We start from the raw sequence: 26880 nt of genomic DNA on the forward strand, positions 1-26880 counted from the left end.
TTTCCAACGCAGCTGCAGTTCACCCTAGGTGCTGACTTTTGAACTTAAGCCTCTACCTCTCCCCTACCTCTCTACACATACACACACACACTCGCACACACCCATATAGTGTCTTGAACTATTATCTTTTCTTAGCCTGTACCTTGTAAGGATCCTCAGGATCAACCCAGGCCACGTGAAACATATGACGAATTTCCTCCGCCAGTCCAATTCTTGCTCCGCTGTTGGCTGCTACATAGATGCGTGGGATACCCTCGGCCCTGGCAAGCTCAGAAGCTCTGAGAAACAGCAAATCCTCCTGGGGTCCAAAGGACCCAATTCGGTATGTGATGTCATTACCAATGACAATGATATCTCGGCCTTCTGGATATTCAGGACTTTTAAGGGTCATTTTCCAAGCTACCATGCCGATCTGTAAAGGCATAAACAAACAAACCAATAAATACAAGCTTCTCATATGCAGAATTTTTTTTCAGGTTCCTTGAAAGTGTCAGACTGTACCTAGACACAGCCTTCATGTAAAGACATGCATTGCTGAAGGGCCAAGCTCCCTTTGTGAAAATAGGCAAATATCCTAGATACTTCTCCAAGATTATGTTGAGTTGACCATATACGTATTACACAGTTGTCTCAATTCCTTCTTTAGGTCTGTTCAGAGATGGAAAAATCAGAAGTTTAAATGCACTCAGGATGCCTGCAGAAGAATACCATGGCACTGGGAATTAAATTCATGATTCCCTAACCTACTGTCCTGTCTACTAAGACACTAGTTCCATCTTTTGTAAGAAACCTTTAGGCACATAAGAGAGAAGAAAGAGGACCACCATGGACTGTACAACTTTTGTAATCCTGGGTCCTTATTGTCCTCTAGCATTTGATAGGAATAACAGCCACATTGTTTACTGGCTTGCTTCAAGTATCTTCCATTTCTGCAAGAATTTACTGTAGCTCAACAATGCATCCTTGTGAGCATCTTTTGCTGCTTTCTCCTAACACCAGAAAACCAAAGGAGGCAAGTAACTAACCTCTTGCTGCAATATGATACATATAAATCTCTGCCCACTGTCCAGCAGCTTCTGGCCAGCCACACAAGTAAACGATATTGACTTAACAGGCAGGGGAGACATGCCTCTTTCCAAACCCTCACAGCCCTTTCCTCTTTTACATGAGAACTAGTCAATTCTACTTGTTTATTCACTAGTTCCATTTCTTTTCTATTCACTCATGCCCCAGTTACAGCTGCAGTTTTTCATGTGTGCCTGTCTCTTTCCCTATATCTGGATAAGTAATGTTTTCCATTCTTTTTTTTCCCCTGTTCCGTTCTGTCTCCCCCGCTTCCCACCCCCACCATTCGCCCCCCCCCAAACACAAAGTCTACCAGATGAGCATTTCTGGTCCTGCCTAATGGAGCCCAGCCACATCTGCAGCCTTGGTCCCTCATCCCCAGGCTGCTGCATATCACCTCATTGGGGAGCCGGCCATCAAGAAGGGCCATTAACAGATGTAAATAGCAGCATCCCTGGAAAGCCACATGCATCACCCAGACTCAACCGGGCCAGTGATCATAAGCTCTGAGTACACATTCCTCAATCCAATTGCACATCCACTGTAATCAGGCTGGTTGAAGCTTTCCACACAGCTATTCGTGATTCTCAGCATTAAGAAATACATATATGAAACACCCACAGATAAATATAAACTATTTAATATATCATACCATTGGCCAAATACAAACCAAAATGGATATAACATACAGAAAAAAAATCCCATCACCTGAGGTAAGGTAGTTATTACTCTATCTGCTCATTAAAGACAGAGAAAGGAAGGAGAAACAGATTATCCAAAAAAAAAAAAATCACAGAGAAACTCCAAATATCAGGATAATTTTGGTCTTGGGGTTTAAGAAGCTAGTCAATATAATGCGTGTGTGGAGAAAAACATTTTAACTGCCTTCTCCTGTTGCCGGCTAACCTGACATTTCTTTTGTTTTTCAGGCAGGAAAAGCTATTTCCTTTCAATGCATTTGTAGTTAGGAAGACTGGGTTTTATACTAAATTTTATGATACATTAACCTTAGCCACCTAGGCCAGAGCAGCTTAGATACAAGCCTTAAAGAATCTACTTCAGCATTTGCATGCTTACACAAACATTGCGTCTATGTGGCACTGGGCAAGTAAATAATATCCTTATCTTTTGTTACTACCTGGGGACTCCAACTGTGTCAGTTGGGCAGTCAGTTCAGCAACTGGCCAGGTCATTATGCCTGCAATATTGACTTCTAATTAGGTGTCAACACAGCACCACCAAGAACACACTACTCTTTCTTTATCAAGGTCTTTCCAAAGTGTGTTCCTCATCGACTGACCCCCTCCCTGCTTAGAAAGTACCATTACAGAACGGAGAATGCTAGCTCAGTCTTAGTATAGTGAGATTCCTTACTGGAAGAGATTAAGTTTTGAATAAGCACAACGGATAAATATCTAAGGAAGCATCTGTTGCTCAATTTACAACAAAAATTAGATTTTACTGCTAATCAAATGATAGGGTGTATCATGGTGAACATGAACTTTGGAATCAAGCAAACTTGGATCCACATCTAGGCCCTACCACTTATTAACTGTGTGATCTTGGGAAATTTACTTAACTTTATTGAGCTTCAATGTCCCCACATACAAAATTAAGAAAATATTACCTATGGGTTTGATGAACGACAGTTAGAAACAGTAATCTATTTTACTCACTTTAACATACAAAGGTTGTCCCTTTCTTTCCTCCTTATCTACCCAAATCTTACCCATTTCATAAAGGTTCATTCAAATTCCATTTCTTGAATAAAGCTTCCCCTAGTCTCAAGTGACTCCCTTCTTCTCTGATCTCCTAGTAAGACCTTCATGTAGGGAATTCATCTGATAATTAATCACTTATGGCCTAAGACCATTTTCAGCTTGCCAGCTTGAACCATTATATCATCTACCCTAGTACCTAGCAGGAGTCCTATACATAATATGGGAGTAATAAATATTTGTTGGTTCCATAGTCATTTCATTTTTTAAATGACTGTTGGAAAATAGTCAGCCAAGAGCTTACAACATTGTCCATGACTTATCTGTAGGGATCATAGAATAACAGTACTAAATATCATTAAACTGTTTAATTTTTTTTTAATAATAAGAATAATAGCTACCATTAGTTGAACACTTACTACATGCGTACTATTAGATGTTAATGAATATTAACATAGATGTTAATGAATATTAATAGCTAAGAGATTAAGCTGGAAAGTCTGCCTGCCTTAGTTTAAATCTCAGCTTTATATTATTGTATAAGCTTGGACAAGTCACTTCACCTTGTATGGCCTCAAGTTTTCCAACTATAAAATGGGGATAACAGTATCTTTCTAGAGGGATTGTTGAGAGGAACACCACATTAAATTAGTACAAAGCCTGACATATAAATGTCTCCAAATAGTAGCTACTGTTATTATTAATTAAAACAACAGCTGCTATTATTGCCATGAGAAATCTAAGGCACAGAGGAATTAACTTGTCCTTATAGCTAGTATGAATTATTTATTTTTTTAAAGTACAATTTGCATAACTTCCTTTAGTAGAGAAATTAAGGAAGTATGTGCTAGCCTGGTGCCACTGCACTGAGTGGAAACAATATGGAAAGATAAACATCAATTGTAACACAGACATGAACATCGTTAACACCTAAATGCAATGTGGTATCCCAGACTGGATCCTGGGACAGAAAAAGGGCATCAGTAGGAAAACTGGTGAAATCCAAAACAAAGTCTGTATTTTATTTAACGGTATTGCACCAATGTTAATTTCTTAGTTTTCATAATTATACATTGGTTATATAAGAGGTTAACATTAGGGAAACTGGGTGAAGGTTAAATAGGAACTCTGAACAATTTTTGTAACTTTTCTGTAAATCTAAAATTACTTCAAGATAAAGTTTTTTAAAAGTTGTGATATTTGACACAACATTTGTAAAATGATTATTTAATGAAAATTTTTTTAAAAAGTTGTGATAAAAACTTTTTACAGGCAATAAACTGGCTAGTGAGGTCACTGTTAAGTGTTCTGTACAGCCTTATAAAATAATGGTGATGAAGACTATGAATAGTGTTTTAAAATAGCCACAATATAATGCTAAATCTGAAGAAATGAGATAACAAAATTGCATGTATATCATAATAATTGTGAGGGGCAAAACAGTGTGGTGCTTACAGGCACAGACTCAGAAGTCAGATTCTGTGAATCTGAATCTAACAGACTCTGACTCTGACAGAATAGAAAATTCAGTCAGTCTTCTAGCCACATAACCTTGGGAAAGTAACTGACCTCTATATGCCTCAGTTTCCTCATCAGTAAATTGGGGAAATAACAGCCCACTGCATTCAGTCAGCTGTGAAGATCAGACACATGATACATCTTAGAACAGTATCTGGCATATAGTAAGTGCACAGTAAGTGTTACGACACACACACACCTGGCATAAAGTAAGTACACAGTGTTACCACACACACACACACACACACACACCATGTTGGGAGGGAAAAAAGACAGAAATAAAGATACATAGCAAAATGGGATGTTAATATTTTCAGATGACGGATTGTGCGTGTACTTTTATTTCCCCCCATTTTCCGAATTTCTTTCATATGTTTATACTGCCTTGACAACTTAAACCTTTTATAAACTGAAAAAAAGGAGAAAAAACTACCAAATACTTCTTCACTGGGTGACAGGGATATGGGAGCACATATTGTTATCTCTACCTTAGTGTACATTTGAACATTTTCATGGTTAAAAGAAAAAAATTAAAGGAGAAAAAAAAAATCTCAGCAACCTAATGGATTTCTCATATTCTAGAGGAACTGACTCTAGATTTTAGCTATACAATGACAGACACTTACATAAAATTAGAAAGAGAGGGGTAAATATATGAAAATTTAAAATCAAGACTCACCTTAAAGGGAACTGTTTTAGTGTGCTGGGGCTACCATTTCCTTTTTTTTAAAACGAAATGCTCCACAATGATGTGGTAGAATGTAAACATATGTATATATAGGTTTATACAATATTAATATCTCTACCTGAGAAGTGACTGCTCCAGTGTTTTTCTGGTCTGATGGTTAAATACATATTTATATTTTTAAAGTCAATATTTGTACAACAGACAAGAACAGTGCCTATCAGCTAAATACATATTTAGGACTGTACCACATGTATTACAAACATGTACTAAAATCGAAAGTTTATATTTATACAGAGCCTTTCATCTTGAAGGGGACTAAAGAGCTTTACAAACATATGTACATAAAAGGACGTCTGCACTGATAGGCAGGCAAGCTATCAATTCACCCGCTCCCCTATTTCTTCCAGCAGCCCGGGCTAGGAACACATGGTGTCAACAGATGCAGGTCTGTAACAGCTGCAAAGACATGTAACACAATAATCCAGGTCGCCATGCACAGTCATTGAGAGAGGGCTTGCAACTTGCGAATAGCAACTGCTCTCCTCCAGTGCAGAAGCACCCTGGCCATTTCCAGCTTTGTGTTTTTAAATTATTCTCTACCAAACTCAACTAATCACTTGACAAAATTGAATTTGATACTGGAAATGGTTTCTGAATGCAAAATACTTTCTGTCTGATGATGAAAACTAGGTTGGAAAAATGCTCCTCCCTGCCCTTGTTAGATTTAGAGAGAGAGAGAGAGAAAAAAAAAAAAGGGTCACAACATTCAGAAGAAATTGTTCAAAATATTCTATCTAAGAATAGCTTTGTCTCAGAGGATTGGGTCATTACTTCAGAAGACAGTCATATTTTCCTCCCATTTAATTAGGGCACCGCAAGTTTTTCAGTCAAATTGCTTTATATGGACGGTCTATCTATATTACAGACACAATGGGGATTTTGTATTGAAAATCCTGCAATCACTATAAAAGCATACACAAGTGTGACAATGTGATTAGGAATATGACATTCACTGATTTCACCGAAGCCAAGTTGCCTTGTATGTTAACTTGAAAATAACAACCAAAGGAAATTCCATCACTGAATCCCCTTGTTTCAGCTTCTCTCTCCCTCCAATGTTTCTACGCAAGTGAAACCTAGTGAAAATGACACTCCCGGACTAAGGGCTAAGGAAGCAACAAAGGGGCAACACGCAGCTTGAAAGGGGCTTGCGAGAGTGGGTGGGTTTATGGTCTAGTGAGTTGCAGACTCAGGCTTTTTGGCCCTGGAAGTGCCACAGACTTCTTCCCTGATCACTGTCTGGCCGGGGCACGGGCTAACCAAGGGGTTCTAGACTCTAACTGCCAATTACAATTTCACTGATACAGCCATAAATCATTTTTTTAAAATATCTAATTTCAGATTAGTTTTGATAACAGAACATTCCAATTAGCAGGCGTCTTAGTTTTAGGATTATCCACCTAAACTAATTACCTTAAAGCGAGAAAGGGAAGAGGATCAAAAGAGGTACTGTGAGTAAGTTAAGGATAAGCATAAATAAATATTTGTTTTCCTTGTACAAGTTCTAAGGAAGAAAATATTTCTTTGGCCACCGTCTGATCCTGGAATAAACACACGCAAGCGAGAGAGGAGGGAATGGGGAGGAGAAAGCAAGCAGAAGAGAACAATCTTATTTAACTGTTTTTATGTGGGTAAAATGATTTGTGCCACAGTATTTCCATAAGAAGTGGGACCATTATTTTCCTGTAGAAACACATTTGGTTTGAAAAGTATCACTGGACAGGATGTGAAAATCAAACCAAATGAATTATTCACAACCTCCGATCAGAGGTGATCATTATTTCTGATGCTCCAAACAGTGATTAGGATTCTGCCCTGAGATGTCATTTTCTCGCTGAGTAACACCAGCGATACAGAAAGGCATTATCTATCTATCCATACATGTATTTTTTTTCTCCTGGGAGGACCTTGGTTTAATATTACTGTAACAGATAATAAAAACATGATAATATTAACATTTATTCTGATGGTGCCCATAAATGCCATTAGTCTGACACAAAGTGTCAACACTAATCATGACCCAAAATTAACACCAAAATTGACATCAACATTAATTGTACTATCAGTGTGAACAGGATGTGCAAGTGTACATAACATACACGTACACACACGTGCTTTCCAAAGCTGCTGTTACTACAAAATAAAACAACAAGATTAAGCTCAATAAAGAAATCTGAAGGGAAAGCGAAGGGGCAGAACAGGACAGGAATTTGTTTTCAAGAGTGTAAGAAGCATCCATCAACTCTACCTCTGCCATGGGAAGCAGAAAGGCAGTGTCTTTGCCACGGTTGCCTTTCTTATGTCTCCACACTTTGAGTTCAGCTGCAATAATACCTTTCTGTATGGAATTTCTGAGAGGTTGCAGCTTTATCTGTTTTCCATGCTGAAAGTCTAAAAAGTGAGTTTTTCTGGCAAAGCCTCCAGTAGCCAGCGTTCTACCACTGCTAATGCCAGGAAGATGATCATCCTATGAGGCCCTGGAAGAATCCTAGAATGTTAGAGCTGAGACAGGCATCAATTGTATCATGAAGATGAAAAAACTAAGATTCAGAGAGAAGGAACCTGAATTTGAGTTCCTCTTCAGACAGATAACAAAACGCTAACCTTTCTCCCCCTTTTGTATGTTGGATGGAATACTAAACTTCACTTTTAATTAGATACAATAAAAAGTAATTACAATTTTAAACCAGAATCTCATGGAAAAACATGCGTGATGAAATATTAGAAAATACCCTATAGGTCTTTAAAAGTGTGTTTTTAAACCATAAGACAATGCAATACTTGACTTAATTTGTGCCATTCAGAAAAACCATGCTGCAAAACTGTCAATGCCTTTCCACATTGTGTTATCTGCTGGATATCATGTTCCATTGCCTACTGATGTATGATCACATAAAAAGAGCTGAAAACAATTTTCTTAACAGCTGAAAAACTCTTTTTTTTTTCATGCTTGGATAATTCAAAAATGGCTGAATAAACTTACCTCAACCCTTCTAAAAAGTGATAAAAGGCCAAGAAAAATACCATTTTTAGAGCAAAAAAATTTTCTTCCTAGAGGTAATTCTTTAAAAATGTTACCAACGATTAGAAATAATAATTTTAAACAGGGGAATTATTTCTTCCCGTACTATTTATATATGTGAAACCACAGTAATTTTACCCACGTACAACACAATGCTTTAATAAACATACCAATTTAAAGAAATATATGCAGTGGAGCACATCCAAGCCAGTGGTATTTGAGAAATGGGGTGCTGGAGTAATTGGCTGAAAGGGAAATTAACCAAGTTGGCCTACTACAGTTCAGGAAGCCTTGCCCATTAATCATGCAAACGAATGCTGAACTCTGATGCTCCACACTACACCTCATCCTCTGGTGTCATCTGTTGCTGTCCTGATGTTCATTATTGCCTCTGGTTGGAGCTGTAAAATTTCTTGACATAGGGTACTATATCACACCCTTTTTCAGTAAAATCTTAAAACTCAAGATGTATGAAAATGCTGGCAGGTGCATCCTTTTGTTTAAAGGCTATCTTTCGGACTTACTTTTGAAAGACACTGAGGAGCCCTCCACACGAGCTGCTTTAGTCGACCCAGGGATGCATTAGGATTTTTCAAAGTCAGTCAAGCTCACTGGGCCTTGGTTTGCGAATGATGAAATGAGTCAAAAATCAACTAATCAACTCTATGAGAAATCTCCAGCCCCAGTAACTGGCGTTCAGAAGGAATTTGCACAAAAGTGTATATATCCCCAAAGGACAGTGTTAGAGATATTCATCAGAAGTAATGGCAGGAAGACCTCGCTTTCAAGATTAGCCTCAATATTTCTCTAATGAAGGACTAACCTGCGGTCCTGAAAATCATTTCGGACAAAGACCTGTAGCCAAACATGCTCACTTAGGATGAAGATAAAAGAAGAAAAGTGTATGATAATTTTAAATAAGACAGTCTTACCACATATTCCATAAAATGTCTTTTTCTGCACTTGAATTTCCTATCTTGCTAGGCCTAAAAGGACTCAAAATTGGTTTTTTAAAGTCCTTGATGAAAAATAAGGTCAGTACGAATTATGAATGTTTGTATGTAATCAGTGGAATGTGATACTTCTCTGCTGAGGATCTCAAAGCACTTACAAACATTCTCCCATCTTCAGGGATAGATTGGTGCCAAGGACCATTAGTCTCTTTTTATAACTTGAACAGTCAGTGCACAGACCATGATCCTGTTTTTCAGATCTGCTTTTCTCAGGTCTATTTCAGAGCTCACCTTCAGCGTATCCCAACATATATCTACAAGACTGACATGGACTCAATTTCCACACCCAGCATGAAAAGGTAAACTGATTTCAAAAGAATGAAACAAAAGCACAGTAAAATACAACCAAATTAGCTTCACATCCATGGAGCTATTCTGAGGTGAAATTGAGTAAAACAATACAAAAAGCCTAGTGTTAAACTAGAAAAATATTTGGGCTTTGTTTACATGAGAAATGGTCAGCCCTTTCCTTGCTCAAGCCCACAGACATATACATGCTCTCTCCAGTCAGAGTTTCAAAGCACAATGGGTTCCACTAGAATTTCAGTCCAGGAAAACCCAGGCAATTCCTTTGAGAGTATGGAAAATGTCAACCAAGTGAATTAAGACAGAGGGTTATGGTGGTTTTTCTAAAAGAAGAGGTCCTTTGGGTTAAGAGGTCTAGCCTAAGAACTGTCAAAATGGATCTACTAATTAATTTCTTCCAATCTTTCAGGCTTAGATAAGCTTACCAACTTCCTTTCCCTATCCAACTCCTAAATTTTATTTTTGTTTTTATACTCAAATTAGAGATTTCAAAGCACCGTAGTTATACGTAAGTAAGGAGTGTCAAACTGGTAAGATTTATTTCAGCTAGTCAGTAGATGCAGGGCTATTTGTCATATCACTCTCCACAGTTTTCTATAGATTTGAAATATTTTATAATAGAAGAGTTAGTAATGGCCTATAATGAAAAAGAATATGAAAAGGAATATATATATATATATATACACACACACACACACACACACACACATATAAATGAATCACTATGCTGTACACCAGAAATTAACACAACATTGTAAATTGACTATATTTCAGTTAGAAAAAAATTAAAGAGATGCTTGTGCTTTGGTGGAATGTGACAAGAATGTCTCGCCAACAATTAAATGACAATTAAATGAGCAAGGCTGGGAAGTTCTAGAACTGAATGCCTAATCTCTACCATTTCACCCCACAGAATTTAAAGTGTAACTGAAACTGAGACACCAGTCATCATGGCAGCTAGCCTTTAAACTTTCATTTATACTACCTTTTTTCCTCCTTGTGCATCCTCTTCCTAAAAAAAAAAAAATGTTTCCTGTAAAAATGTGTAGTCATTATATAAAATTCGACAGATCTCCACCCAAAGGATTAAGAATGCAATCACACATGGTAGGAATGCCAGGCAAAGCCTACTATACCAACTGAAAAAAGAAGGAAGCATACTGCTCTGGATTTGCCTCACCCAACAGGGCAATTCAAGAGGCTTGTCTGAATGCTGGGTTGCTGAGAAGGAAAAACCCTGACACCTAGTGCCCATCTGAAAAAACGAAGCCTTGGAGCCACTTCATTTCTTAAGCGTGGTAGTGTGTGTAGAGGTGGTCATCAAATTGCATTCGATTTGGAATATACTTAACACCCAGGAAAAACTTTCAGGAAAAAAAATGTAATACCATGCAAGAATTCCCGTCTCTAATTACCAATCCTTTTCAGAGTACACATCCTAAACCTAATTATTATAACTGCTTCTAAACATAGCACTTTCTTCTCATCTCAGTCTTTCATTATGAGAGGAGCAATGGGAGGGAATGGACAGCTTCATACTGTTAAAAAGCCCGTGTTCTGAAATAGAAAGAAAACAGGGTCCTAATTTCTATCCATAATCATTGCTATAAAAGGTGCCTATCATATCTTTCGTCATTGCCCAATTTGAAGATTTATCATCTAGCTCCCAGAGCGGTTAAAGGAAATACAATAAAAGAATGCTAATAACATTTCAAGACAAATAAGAACATAGTCTCAAGAAGGCTAGTGCTTCCTTTGTCCTACCAGTTAAAGTTAAGTTGTTCTCCGTCAAGTCGGTTATACTCCTTGGCTTGATCTTAGCTTGAGCCTTTTAATAACAGGATTTGGTGCGAAAAGCAGCTGCACTGGATTGTGAACTGTTACTCAAAATGTTCCCACCTACAATTACAGCTTCCGCCAAATGATCAAAACAGGTTAGCAAACTGGCAGGAAAATGAAAACAATTCCCCCCAAATTGAGACGCGGTCAGAGCAGAACTGTTGGTGAGCTGCACCTTCTGTATCCAGGCTCAGCAGCACACTTGCATTTAGCTGTGTATTTACATACAGTGCCCATCACAGGAGCATCATAGCAGCTAGAAGTGAAATCAGTTCAGTCTATGTTGCAATCACATTTTCCTCAATTTTCATCTTTACTTGAAACTATTAAAAAAAAACCCCAAAACCCTAGACAACTCATCTTTGGAGCTATTTGCAAGTAACGCAGTTCACAGATTTGGTCTATGTCTTTTTTATTCCCATTCTAAATTCATACTAAAATCAATGCCATTCAAATCTGACAATGAGAAAAATGCGTTCTCCTATACCTTTTATCATGCATTAAGGTGGCATTCCTGCAGCTACATCTCTCTTGGTGGGGAAGGGACAACTAGGAAAATAGAAAGGAGCTAACACCGCATCAGAAAGGCTCTCTCCTTCTTTTAACACGGGCACAAATGTTCAAAATGCAGGTCACATCTCTGCTGAAACAGCCAATATTCTTCCTCAAATGGCAAACAAGTTACCTAAAACTAAATGGAACTGAATTGTTCCAAGTCCTGGTCCCATCACCATTTTACCTATTTACTGTCCTGGAAAAAAAATAGGGAAGAAAGACTGGCTACCCATATAGCCGATGGTCTGATAAGTACAGGTTTTCTGCCTTTGATTATGGGGAAAAGCATCTCAATTCATGGGGAAACTCTGCAGGAATCTCTTGTTTTACCTGTATTCCTTATATCCACGTGCTGGCTTTTAAACTCAGAAACTCCAATCCTTCAGGGTAATGCAATAACACCCACAATGATGACCTGGTAGAGCCGTCACCTTTGGAGAGCACCGCATTATGATGATTTAATGTCTATGTAGCATCAATGCATTTACATTGAGCCTTGGCTCTCAGAACATTAGCAGGTCAATTTTTTATTCCTTTTTTAATAAAACTATTTCTCAAGGCTCTGTTCAGATGCCTACTCTCTTTGGGATAGGACCGATTTGCTCCAAATCTCATCAGCATGAGCTCTTTTCTTTCCCCTTGCATCATTCTTGGGGTAATATGTAGAGTGCCAGGCTCATGACAAACTTGCCTCTTTGGCCAAAGAAAATTAAACTGCAATAGCTGAAAGTCGACTTGCCCTGATAAAACAGGGCTCAGCACAAGGAAATACATCCTCCTGACACCTTGTCATCTTTTAGGCACAGCTGTCCCTCAGAGTTCTGACTGCTGAAACTCCATCTTTAGATGGGTCAGTCTCTCAGTGGACATGCTCCATTGTATGTCCAAGATATTGGTAACAGTGTTTGATACTAATACTAACTTCATTCCTGTCATGCAGTGCCCTATAATCTAGCTCCGGCCACTGACTGGCTTCATCAGCCATCCCAGGCGTTAGTCACTAACTGCTCACAAAAGAACCTCGGTCTCGCTCCTCCCGAGCTCAAAGGCTCAGAAACAGCAAGCTGACACTCAGCTTCAATCTTAGTCAATCATTTGAAGAAAAGGAAAAGAGAAAGAAAATAGGCAACTAAGAAGGGAAAAGAGTAGAACAAGAAGAAAGTAAAAACTGATGAAATGCAAAAGAAAAAAATTTTTTTTAATTTTTTTTAATTGAAGTATAGTCAGTTCACAATGTCATGTCAATTTCTGATGTACAGCATAATGTTTGAGTCATACATATACATACATATATTCCTTTTCATATTAAAAGATAATTTTAAAATACTATTAGATTTCTAGATTTCAAGATTATTAAAGCACTGGGCAAAGGAAAACGTATGGTCCCTATATTGACCCTACCACTCATAGCTGTAGTCCTGTGCCACTGTCTTAAGACATCCCTTTCCCAAGGTTTGTTGAGTCTTGAAAGGGTTAAAAAAAAACCTTTAATTTTTTTTTTTGTATTCGTGTGTGTGTGTGTGTGTGTGCGCGCGCGCGCGCGTGTGTGCGTACGTGTGTGTGGTCTTTGGGTACAGAGTCCCGTATAATAAGACTATTTGTATTCATACTGGCAGAGTAAACACTACATGTTCATGCCCAGGCAGCTCTGTGCTTGTAATTTCAGCAAGAACAGAGCTCTGTCCCTCTGGGACTTCACTATTCCCCCAGTCTCCATTCGCTCAAACACAGAATGAGAGCAGAGAGGAAGCAGGAGAGAAAGATCATGGCAAGAGGTTTCACACAGCTATGCAGCTAGCTTTCACGTGGCCAAAAATCTCATTTTGTGTTTAATTACATTAGTTAAAAGCGTTTTTCTCTCAGCCCCGTGTTCACAGGGGTGCCTTCCATTCCTGAAGACTACGCTGTTCAATGAATCAGAATTTAAGTCTCGCACAATGAAGGTTTTCTTTGCTGTGGAGGGGTTCATTCTGTAGTTGCCACACACAGTGGCATAAATCGCTGCTTCAACTTTGTGTGTTAACAAGCATACGTATATCTACTCTCGCCAAAATCCTACGCATCCTTCCTCCCTACTCTCTTGCCTTTGCTTTTTGTCGAGGCATTAGATTAGAAGAACTCCTACAAGTCTGATACTCTCCGTCTGGTCCAATGCTTGTACCATCTTAATACCAAATCACCCAGTTTTGGCATCCGCTGAACAGCTCCACACCTTGTACATATAGTAACATTTTTTGAAAAAGATATTGCATAAAATGGGGAAAAAATGCATTTATCTCCAAACGTCTACCCAGCCTGCTTATGGTGAACATCCAGGTAAAGATTACTCCTTGTACGGAATGAGATTTATCTAGGGATTATATCTATGGTTGAAATAAAAACATCTCATTTGAGGTTTATTACTATTATCATTGCTGTTATAACTGTACATTAGATGCATGGTTAAAATTAAGAAGAATCCCAATGCACGAAGGAGGTTACGGGGTATGAGGCAGAATATGACATTTTATTATTATTAACAGTGCACTGTAGAAAAAAAGAATCCTAAGCTAGAAAATACATTCCTAGGTAACTATCAGATGTGGGTTCTCTGTTACCTTCTTTTATGTTAAATTTCCTGATTCTGACTAAGCCCCTTTAAGACGAAAGTATTTACTATGCTCATAGCAGCACCAGATCAAATTATCTGAGAATGGAAAGCATTACCAAAAAATGTATACTAGTATGCAAATAATTATCCAGATCAGGAAAAATAACAAGCAAAAAATACTTTAAATGCTTTTATTACAGGAAATCTCAAAATTTCAAAGAAACAAAAATAGAGAAAATAATCTATTCCTATGTACCTATCACCTAGCTTCAGTTAACAACTCATGACCAATCTTGTTTCGTCTACACTCCCACATCCACCAGCCCCCATTATTGTGAAGCAAATCCGAGACATTCGATTATTTCATCTGTAACTATTCTAAGTATGTCTGCCTTACAGAAAATACTTGTTTACAAAGCAAAATTGTAATACCACTTAAAATAATGGGATACCATTACCACACCTAAAAAAATCAATGACAGTTCTTTGATACCCAGTCAATGTTCTCTGGTTAAAGAATTCTACCAGTGAGACTACTAATTCTACCAATAAGATGACCATGCTGCCTATGCCACTGGGATCTTAATTAATATACTATGTAATGGCCACCCCCACGGGAAGCTGGCACTGGTGGACACAGAGGTAAGAAAGGAAGGACGGGGACTCAGCCACTTGCCTCGTTTCCTCCTGGAAGTCTGTTCATGTGAACCAGTTGACCTTGATCGTCCAACACGAGCTCCGTATAGGTCAGCAGGTCAGAAGGCAGAGGGGGTGATGGAAGGAATGCTTGAGTGGACATAGACTCCCAGAGTTTGATCAGGGACTAGAGGAGGAGAGAAGTTTGACTAATCAGTAACAATTGAGCATTTCAACATGGAGAAAAACGAACATCAAGATTCAATCAATCTAGTTTTGCTCTGTCTTTTCCAAGTGTTCTGCCGAGCATCAAAACGTTAGATCAAATTCTATAGCTCTCATTCTCAGTTAAAATGGATTTGTAATTATTTTTCACATGATGTTTTTTATATATCGAAAATCAGGCGCTTTTCCAACAAAGTCCAACTACTGAGTGATCATGAATCAGCATGAGAGCATGAATAAATATAACAGACTTAATGATATCCCAGGAAATTTAAAATAAAAAAACTAAATAAGTAGCATCAATCTCTCTTCAAAACGGAAGAAAAATCCTAGAGACACTTGGCCATAGAAGAACAACCAGGAAAGTGACATGACACTCAGCTAATACAAAGAAAACCCAAGAAAGCAAGAATCGAGTTCCTGCTAGAGGTTCAGGGAAGCATCCTTTCTAACATCTTTCCAAAGCTACAGGCCCACACACGGGAATTAGGTTACTCTAGGTGCATGACTGCTTGTAAATTTGCAGATCAATTCTGCTCAAATTCGAGAAAACAGACAGACACGCCTCTCATTTTAAAACCATTTTCATTTCCATTTCCAACTTCATATTACCAAAACAAATGCTGCATGAAGTGGGAACTAGTTCATTTTTTTGTTGTTGTTTGCTTGCCTGAAAGCAACATTTAAAGCCAGTATGATTCACTCATACCTACAGGTCCAAATCACTGTGTTTATGTCTATTCTATAGGAAGAATTATGCAGAATGTGATTTCTGTTTATAGCACTGGCACAGGGGGAGCAGAATCAACACTCGACTTCCAGGCCAACCATGCCAGGAATACTGAATGAAGATAGCTATGTTTCAAGAGAGATAACTTGTAAACAAATGGTTACATAAAGGAAATTTCTTGTATTTCTGAATAATACAGGAATTACAGATAGACTATTTACTAAGATCGCATATATCACTTTATCAAAGTTCAAATGTGGTAATATTGGCATTACTGACTAGGAGACATGGAAAAATCCTATATTCATAGACTTTGTTTTTAAGAACAAATTCAGTATTCTTTTGATACCTTTATCTGTTGCATTTTCTGCTGGCGATATACTTTTCTTGCCTCCTATTGATGGAAGAAAAATCTGCAGCCTCGAGATGATTCACCATACAGATCAAAGGAATTTATTTTCATATAGAGGATGAGATTCATAATGTCATATTTTCTCATACTAGTTTTTATTCAGCTATAATAAATCTCCCACAAAAAGAACTGATACTTTAAACTGTGTATCATGAACTCTGCATCCATTTGTATATGTTATATATTGATTCTCATATTAACCTAGGCTATCAGTTAGAGACCCTGGGTTATTTTGGAAAATAGGAAGGTGAGAACTAGAGTTTCAAACCTCTTTTTAACATCCATAATTTGAACATAGGCTTTGGAAATAGACTCCTCACACAAGTCATCGTAAACTATGATCACAGGCATGTGGTCTCAGTTTACTCTTTTCTACTCAACAGAGGCTTCTATCCTCACTGTTCCTCCTGTTAATTCATAAAGAAAGAGCCATCAACATCTGGGTTGGCAATCACTAAACCTCGAAAGAGAAAGAAATGAGAAAACTGTCAAGACATTTCCTGCCCTTTGGGAGTGCCCTATTCCAGTCTAAGCTGCATCTGATGAAAATTCACGGAAAACCTTGCCTCTGTGGAACATGTCGGAGCCCCCCAGTTAGCCACCTTTACCTGCCGAAACATCTCTGGGATATCATATATGTATGTTGTCCCTAAGGACTGTGCCTGGAACCTCTTTGATTGAAGCAGGTCTTTGGTCACATACGGAGTGTTGATTAACATTCCATGTAATGGTCCCTGTTTGTCTCCATATGCTTGAAACATGATCTGCAGGAAAAAGAGGATGGTATGGGGAGTTAAAAGAGAGAAAAAAAGAAATCAAATTAGCTGCCTGGGGGACTTTTTTCACAAACGTTATTTCTTGAAACACATTTTTGGCGGGCTGAGTAGCTAAGATATGCTTCTTAACATTGTTGTACGTGGTGCTCTCACCTCTTTATAGAGTAACCAACTCCAAAAGAATGGTATGTAACCAACCACACGTCACAGGCTGCTCTCACTTTTGGATTAGTTGAAATCAACAAGAAAGTACAGCATAAATTTCACATTTCAGAGACAGACTGCCAACGCTTGCCTTCTAAAGTGACTTGAATCCCATATATTCAGAAACGAGGTATGTCAACTAACCAACTAAGTAGTCATAGTATTTAAATGGAAGGACAGCTATGCACTGAAGAGAATTCTTTTCTCTTCTCAACAGTAGAAGACCAGGTCAAGGCTCTACCAGGTCATCTATATTTTAGTCTATTTGATTAGAAGGTGCTTCATAAGTATGAATAGCCACACAAAGGCTTTAAACATTTCTGCCACAAGTGGATTTCATCCATCCATCTAGCTAGCTAATTGTTAGCTCATAAGACATAGCCTACAGTAAAAATATATCTATATTATTATATTATATATATAATATACATATATTTCCCCAGTATACTACAGCCACAACTAGTGACTAGCTCCTGTAACATCTATGTTGTCACATAATAAAATCACCACACCAGTTTTTAATCATTTTAACTCAAATATTTCTAGAAGAGTACTTCATACTTCATATATTTAGATAGTTTTATTTGCTTATGAATATTTATAAAGGATGCCATTATTTCAATTCAATGAATATTTATTGAGTGCCCAGAGGCTGCATGACACTAAACTAGGCACTTTATGTATGAATACATAAAATATAGATTCCCAATGCAGTATATACAGATGGAGATTGGGATATGTGTATATACCCACATATCTATTTGGGACCAAAATACACAAGCTTAAGTCTACCATTAATGAATAGATTTGCATGCCTACTAAACAGGCAAAAGAAAAGAATTAAGTACTTTCCTAAATCCTGGGTACAGTTCAGCTGAGTGAATTCTTAGCTCTTTAGATCAGACATACGAACGTGTTCTGCTGACTTGTCAGTCAGGTCCTGTTCTGGGCAAAATTCGTCCTGGACTGCTTAAAACCCCACAGAATGGAGAGGCCCCTGTCCTCATCCCCATGACTAATGGTGAAAGTCATCAGGTGGGAGGTAGAATCAGCAATGTCTGAGTAATGTGAGAGGTAGAATTAGTCCTGTTTCAAGAGATTCAAAGCGTGAAGTGAGGCCAGGGTATTAAGTATGTGGAAACTGAACCTAAAGGAGATAACCCAATTCAAAGTAAGAAAAAAGGGGCAAAAGCAGCAGGTTCTTGGAACTACACTCCTGCCTATTAGGAAAGACAAGACCTGCAGGTATAGTTGTGCCAAGGTCTGGAATAATGTTAGGCTTGTTGGAATTAAGCAACATAACTGTGTTGGCTGAGAAAAGGGGTTGGAGAAAGCCCTCTAGGTACTTTCCTTGCTGGTAGGAATTTAAAATGGTACAACCTCCCTGGCAAACAGTTTGGCAATTTCTTATACAATTAAACATATACTTACTATGACTCAATAATTACACTCATACATTTACTCAAGAGAAATGAAAACATATCTACACAAATTATTTGTAAATGAATGTTCATTGCAACTTTACTCATAACAGCCCAAAATGGAAAATAAAATCTTAAATGTCCATTGACAGATGAATGAATATAAAAATTCTGGTGTAGCTATAAAATGGAATACAACTCAGCAATGAAAAGGAACATACCCATAGTCCATGCAACATGGATGAATCTCAAAAACACTATGCTGAGCAAAAAGAGCCAGACACAAAACAATACATATCGTCCAATTTCACTTACATGAAATTCTAGGACAGGCAACACTACTCTACAACAATAGAAAGCAGATCAGTGGGTGCCTGGGGCTGGGGCTGGTGCCTTTACCTTTGACTGCAAAGGAGAACAAGACAACTTTTGAGGGTGTTGAGTGTTCTCTGTCATGATTGTGATGGGGGTTACACAGGTTTTTACAATTTCAGAATGAATTGAACCGTACACATAGAATGAGTGCATTTTATTACGTGTAAGTTGTATCTCAATAAAGATGATTTGGAAATGTGGATTTCCCTCTTATACTACACACTGGACATCAATTGACTTATGCAATGGATTACCCAAATCTCCCCGTTATGACTGCCTGACATCAGTATTCATTACAGCTAATACCACGAAGACTATTCAAGGAAAATGAAAGAAAATGAAACTCAGGCCAGTCAACCTTGCTCCTCATTGGCTGAAAGAATAAAAAATTATCCTGGAGCAGGAGGTTGATAGCAATGGATAGTACTGGGAGCCTCTGTATCATAGCTACGTTATCTATGTTAATTCCATTTTCTACCATAATGGCCATAGTAATTAAAAATTGGTAACGTGTATGTTCTACAAGTTCATGAAAATATGTACACATTTCATACAACACACATCTTTCACCAGAGGCCATCAAAAGGGCTTTTCTTGGACAGCAATATCTGATCCCATAGTTGGCTCCCCTAGACCCATGTACTTAATTTATAAGGGCACAAACCACAATCACACTAGATGGAAATTAAATATATGTCTTTTAACATGATGTAAATTTCTTGAAATGAGATCACTTTTTCTTTGTATACACGTGGTCAATAAATGTTCAATCAATGAACAAATGAATAAATGACACACATGGTTCTACATTGTTTTAAATTTACATAAAGACTCACTAGAGCAAAGAAAGGGAAAAATACAAACTGGCAATAAGCATCAGGTAGGCACTAGGAGTGCCAGAACTGAGTTAGAAGCTGCTCCTTTTGTGGGCTCCCTCCTCCAGCTACGGGCTTTTGAGTTCACATGTGGTAGTGGTTGTTGAACTCTCTCAACTGAAGAGCCTGAGGGAGACCCCTATCCTTAGGGCTTCCTAAATATACAGGACCCATGGGAAGAGGGGTTCTCCCCCAGGCTAAAGGTAGCTCATTCGTTCAGTACTAAACCCCGACTGAAGGCATCTGTGTCTTTCATGCCCCTGTGTCATGCTAGCCAGCATGAGGGAAATCTAACAGCTTTCTAATAAAAGAAAGGGGGGAAAAAGTAGTTATGAAGAACAAACATATTTATCAAAAACATTAAAATCTCAAGTGGCCATCTTATTTTTCACAAGAATAGACCTGCCTTGAAGCCACTGTAGAAGTTAATTAAAAACATCCCTGGCCCATGGAAAGCTTTGACTGAAAATGTCTTTAAGGTTGCCCTGAAAACATCAAATGCAGCAAAAAATCATTGAATCTTCTTTCTCTTGCTCACCCCTTGCACTCCTGTGCACACTTTCTCTCTCTGTTTTGACTGTTCACTTCTCATGGGATAGATTTCTCTGGCCATCTCACTGGGAATCAAAGCACAAAATGAAAGGTCACTCTGACAACTATCCAAACCCAGAACTTTAAAATTCATCTTCGAAATATGGGCAAAAATGTCTTGTCTTATTGCTGTTCCCAGATTTAAAAGGACATAGATAAAAGGAAGAGACACATAATCTCTTCCTGTCGCCCAATGCATAGAACAGATGGAAACCTTTCTGTACACATACTAGAGAAAGTTCACCCTCTAAAGAGAAGAAAGGCACTGCCCAAGTTCAGGCCAGAGACCTAAAATTAACATCCCAGCTCTTACAAAGAGGTGAGCAATGGTGAACCAACCTAAATCCAGTATCATAGCAAGTGGCCCCAAAATTTAGAAACTAAGGTGGTAAAACAGATTAAAAGAGAATCTTCTTCTATTATAGGACCAATCTACTTAAAAAGTCACTTTGCATTTTCACATTCTCAAATTTTTCCATCTGAAAAATGGGTTAATGTTTACCACTTTGCTCTTATAGGTATGATACTCTGAACTCTGTAAGAGAAAGATTACATGTATAAATGGAATAAAGGATAAATAAGATAAAGACACTGACTGATATTGTTCAAGCTATTATTGTATGTTGAAATTCTCCTTCTTTGAGATATTTCATATTTCAACAATTTTCCTTTCCTTACTTGCCAGTGAGTAGTCTAACTAGGCTGAAAACAGGAACAAGGACAAATCTGAGGGGAAAAGACAAGACCACTCAAGGAGCCCAAGAGCTGTCTGAAAAAGAGCCCTGAACTGCCCTGCTCTGGAGTCAGGTTCACGTGGCATCCGTGAGGGCTCACCTATACACGACAAAAGGCTGAGGGCTTCCTAACACTCATGGTTAGGACAGAGGCACGGCTTATGAAGCAATCGAAACTTTTCAAATTCATGCAACTGTTTAAGCTGATAGAGGATAACCCAACTGGGTGAAGCAATGGGGACTTGTGGTGAGTTTGGGTCTTCCATCCCCAGGACAAGTGGCCTGTCTGGAGGAGCAAACCAAAGCTTTGAGGAGCCTGCTTAACAACTGTTACCTGTGCTGTCCTGGAGTCGGTCACTTCCTTGTACAGGCTGATGTCCAAGTAATAACCAGATTCGTTTGTCAGGAAGAGGCGGATGGGAATCGCTTTTCCAGTTGGCGTCAGGCGGATGTTGATTTTCAGTTCTGCCTGGAGGACGCGTAATTTCCACAGCCGACTTCCGTAGCGCATCACCATGCTCCGCACAGACTCCTCAATCTGCCACAGACACATCACCAAGCACAGAACTGAGATACCTTGTAACTAGGACCTGTTTCAGGTCTGCCCATCTTTGGGGAAGGGAGGAATGGAAAAAGACACAGGTTTCTGGAAGTGTGTGCTCCATATATTCCTTACAGAAAGTCAGACAGTTTCTCCCCAACTCTACTCTTCCTTAGAACAAGTCAGGGGCAGTTTCGTGCTGGCCTGGAATTGAGTTGTTTTTCTCAGGTTCACAACACCCGATTCCATGCGACTCCCTTTCCCTTTCCCAATTATATTCATACTCTGTGTCAAAGATCTGCAATATCTAAAATTACAAGCCATGGGATTTAAGAGAAAGCCCCAAATAAGAATAAAATCTCTAGTTAAACAGCTATTAAGTAGCATTTATATGCATGGTAACTATGTTTCATTGCACTTACAGGACCTTAAATCAACATAGCAATTACCACCATGAGCTTTTTTCCACACAATTTTATTAAACTTTATAACATATGCCTCTTGGTAAACTGCACAAATTAAAGAAAGGCAATTTGTAGGTGGTGCTAGAATGTTCTCTCCAGACTGAGTTCTGAAGCTTGGTCACTGCCAAGTCCAACCGGGACTTAAATAGATAGGGCAGATGTTCCTGAGTTTCTCTAAGCTTTATACCAAGGCAGCTTCGTGCTCCTAGTTTTCAGGGTTTGGTGAGTTATTTTAACCAAATGGTCTTAGATGTGACTTCTACTTTTTGACCTACTAAAGCAAAAAAAAAAAAAAATTTTTTTTTTTTTGTCCAATATGGTTACAGGCAGCTAGGACATACTACTCAAAATTAATGTTTTCTTAAATGAAGTATCTTGCTAAAATGTTTTCTTAACTTCTTAGAAAATCTACAGAAGTATCTCATACCACCTTTCTTTTGTGGCTCTTCAGAAGAATGTGCCACCCTTGTATTTTGTTTCTGCTCCAAAGAATTTTAGGTTAAAATGTGTTTCAAGGAGTTCTCCACTCCCACACTTGCTTGTTAACTAAGAAATATCTATCCATCCTTTACTCAAGGGAACAAAAGTCAACAAACTCTCTGTCTAGGAAACTGACAGATGTCTATGATTAGAAAGATAGAAATGGGGCATATGGGTGTTTGGAGTGGAAACAGAGAGGATGATAGCAAAATCTCATTGAGAAATGGTAAGTCACATCTACAAACATATACAGTTACATAGTGTCCAGGTCATGTTCTAAGTCTTCTAGCTTCATCAGTCCTAGAATACTTAGGAGAACCCTTACTTAAACTAGATGATGCGACTTGATGACACTCAATGACTGGTCCTGTCATTGGTTTTCCTGACAAAGCAACCCATCAGTAGCTTGGAGTCTTGAAGAAAAAAAGTAGAAAATTATTTCTCAGGTCTTAGACACCAAGTTCAAAAAGCATAAGTCCATGTCTGCAATTGATCTTGAGAAAGGGATACACTGGTTCTCCTACCCAAATTCCACAATATTATGATAGAAAAAAGGTTAAAGGGAGCAGAAACAGAGAATAACCTGTCTTTATTACACCTGGGAGAAGGTTAAATACAGAATCACCTTGTTTTCCTTCCTTAAATTATATGGAATGCATTTTAGAATTAAAGCCTCAGGGAAGAAAACGTACATAATACACGTGGAATTCCACGTCAACCAAATTCTCTCTGTGGAAAAATACTAAAGAGAAATGGGTTAGACACTTTGGCATTACCTCCCTCGGACCACTGGATAAGTACCATTTAGTTTAAAACAAAAAGGCAGTGATTTTGCCAAAATGCCTAATAATAGCAAAGTTAGTTGTTCCACATGAGAAATCCTACAGAATTAAATAAAATCTAACTGCTATCATAGCAAATATCATAAAACAGGTACCAACGGAAGAAGAAGAAAAGGTTTTGTATTTTTGTACTGCTAAAAAGTGACCAGCAAGATAATGTCATGCCATCTTCAGTTTTGAGGTCTGCTTTCAATGGTTATATCAAATTTTTGACACCATCCCAGAAACCCAGTCCTACAAGCATTCTCTGAGCCCTACGAGCAAGTTTACAAAACCTTGAAGATCAAGGGCTCAAGCAGCTGACCGAGAGGACCTGTTTCCAGGTCCAAGCGCAAATAAATGTGAATGAATCTGACTGTGCTGGTGAGAGTTGGGAGAGAAGTTAGGGAGAAATGTACCTTTGATGGGTCCATGATGACTGTCGGCACAAAGTTGAGGAAGATGTGGTTGCAGTCAGTCCGGACATTTGTATTGTTAAAAGCAACTTCCAACTCATCCATGGCTTCCAGGAGCAGCCGCTCCCCTTCATTTTGTAGATATTCAAAGGAGGCTTCCTATGCAGGAAGAAAATCGCCAGCAACATTAACGTTTTTTAAAAGAGGCAATAGAGAAATGGCTGTTATAAAAGCACTTAAGCAGTAGCGTGTCATGAATCATAAGGCACCTGCTGCAGATGATATTTACTTCCCTCCCTGGGGTCAACCCAATGACCACAGGCAGCAGGGGCAGGCAAGGGTCAGATAAAGAGCTCCTGCCAGCCCTTCCTCCTGCCTCTTCTGCATCATTTCCTTCTAATAGGACGCTGGGCATCCCCAGAGCTGCAACCCCACAAGGGTTACATCGCACATATGCCAAACAGAGTGGTTTAGAAAGGAAATCTGTTTAGAAAGGAAAAGTTGAAGAAAGGTTATGGCTATGGGATGCAGTAGTAACTAACACGCCCAGAAGCACCCTGCTGTGTATAGAAACCATCCCACCTCTGGACAGGTTTACAACGAGGTCTAACTTTCTCCTTCTCCTCTGTCATCACCTAACCCTCCCTGTGACTTTTCTGTTAGCATGCTTTTCTTTTTTCTCAAGTGAGGACTATTATGCTTCCACTACCAAGAAAAACCAAATTAAAGGGGAAAAAAACCCCTTCATTACACGGAATATTTACTTCTATGAGAGAAATGACTCTCAGATTTTTGCTGGTTATTGGAGAGTAGGATGAAAGAGAACAAGAACCTTGATTCGAAAAAGGAAAACCTGATTTTGAACCATGCCTGTTTCTCTGTCCCTTCCCCCTCAGGGAAAACGCCCCATGAAAGTCCAGCACCCACCTTGGTGACCAGGTCAGAATGTCTGATGATTGCACGGACAAAGAACCTGTAGTCTGTCACTTCGGTGCCCACTTCCACCTTGGCTGCCCCAAGGTACAGGTGCATCTTGTGATTAGCACATGGAATGGCAGTAAGGTCAAAATTTCTCATCCGGTTCAGCTCTAACTGGAAAGCCAGGGCAGGCTCCAGGTGACGATAGATACGGTCTTCCTCAAACTGAACACGAGAGTTGGAGGAAAAAACAGCTCACAAGAGGCAGTTACAAAACCGTATTATGAAAGTGTGTGTAAAAGAGATGCTTAAAAATAGAAACATAAGCCATGATGTGTTAATGAGCCAAAAAAAAAAAAAAAAAAAAAAAAGGAGCTACACAGAAGGAAAACGCTACAGCTTACATAAGATCAGGCACTGAAGTACCTATTTGCTTCGCAAGCTTTCATCATTTATGCTCTTAAGAGTGGTGATGCTCTCCATTAAGGACAAACAAACAAAAAGCATCAATTCCCTCAGAATTCCTCCAGCATTTAAAGCCTTCATAACTCATTTTTTACAATTAACTAGTCTGCGTCACATTAATGTCTATTTCATATACCAGTATTTTAGTTTTACCCAACTAGTCCAAAATGCTTATGGGCAGGACCTCTGTCTCATATGCTTATAGTTTCTGGCAGAGTAAAAAGGACGTAGCAAAATACTTGAAAAATAAATATCATACAATTTTTAAAAATAGAGATATTTGGCTTTGGAACATCCTACACCCATAGATATAGAATTATTTATACATCTATTTTTGAAAGTTGTATTTACATTTACCGTATATTTTGCTGAAATTAGACGTGTTTAGAGTACATGTCAGTTGAGTGAATGGAGACAACGAGCCAAAAACATAAGCTGGTAATAGGAAGAAACCAACATAGTCTGAAATTTTGCGTTTTAAAATTGAAAAACAAACGCACATAAACAAGACTTGAGTACAAATGAACTGTCTGTAAGTGACAAGAATAACCCTACTCAGTATAATAGTCCTTTAATATTAGATCATTAGGATAATCCTAAGGGACGATTTTGAACATTACCACTTTCTTTGGGTAGGTCAGTATATTTGATTGTTTCCTAAACCAGACTCTTTCAGAAGGGAGTCTTCTTTAGTTCTAAGACACACATAAAGCAAAGGGAAGCATAAGTTCAATTACAGAGAGGAGACTGGCAAGAGGAACATATGGCAAAGATAAGCCACTCTTGGGGTTTTAAGAAAAAAATATTTAAAAAAAAAAGGGGTGGGGGGATGAGTCCTTACCTTATCCCTTGCTCGGAATGTGAAAAATTTAGGGAATTCTCTCTGTGTTAAAGAAGGGGGAAAAAATGTGTCAGTCCTTCATAGATATGGCTCTTTGGGGATAAACACGTAGTATAGAAGCAGTCAAGCATCCAGAAGACAGTTTCCTAGAAAGCATGCTCCTTCCCTAGGCTTAGCCTGGGGAATATGAACCATCCTCTGGGTAACCATCACTTTGACCCCACTTACAAATTTGAGAATCACCACATTATTAACCTAACTTTAATAGCTACCCTTTTCCAGGGGGAAAAAAAAGAAACAGTATTTTTTTTCATCTCCCAAGTGAAAAAAATCTTCTTAGGGGTTGCTCTTGGCAGAACCTGGCAAATAAGACCAATATATCCTTACACTGCAGCACTACAACAGTAGTTACTGGACTGATTTCCCAAGTTTCTCCTTAAGAAACTCTTAAAATGTAAACTAGCCAGACAGCGTAGAATCCCTAAACCATGCTTTTTCCACATTCACTCTTAAAAGTTAATAATTTCAAAGGTTTAAACAATAGCACTTCAAGACAAAGAAAAATACAAGATGTTACTTTG

The 26880-nt window shown here is 38.5% G+C and overlaps 1 protein-coding gene across 12 annotated transcripts in view; it reads right to left on the reverse strand.

Annotated features, from left to right (window-relative positions):
* The window catches only part of ACACA (acetyl-CoA carboxylase alpha), a 256069-nt gene that overhangs the window by 68012 nt on the left and 161177 nt on the right, over window positions 1-26880 (reverse strand). For all 12 annotated transcript variants that reach the window (XM_064495017.1, XM_064495019.1, XM_031467944.2 and 9 more), the window contains 7 exons: window positions 26300-26341; window positions 25003-25218; window positions 24079-24234; window positions 21688-21891; window positions 16986-17141; window positions 15051-15197; window positions 143-412 (listed from right to left, as the gene is read on the reverse strand). In XM_064495017.1, coding sequence (XP_064351087.1) covers window positions 143-412; window positions 15051-15197; window positions 16986-17141; window positions 21688-21891; window positions 24079-24234; window positions 25003-25218; window positions 26300-26341 — 1191 coding nt within the window. The remainder of the gene's footprint in view (window positions 1-142; window positions 413-15050; window positions 15198-16985; window positions 17142-21687; window positions 21892-24078; window positions 24235-25002; window positions 25219-26299; window positions 26342-26880) is intronic.

Source organism: Camelus dromedarius, chromosome 16 (genome assembly GCF_036321535.1).
Source record: "Camelus dromedarius isolate mCamDro1 chromosome 16, mCamDro1.pat, whole genome shotgun sequence".
Classification (NCBI taxonomy): Eukaryota; Metazoa; Chordata; class Mammalia; order Artiodactyla; family Camelidae; genus Camelus; species Camelus dromedarius.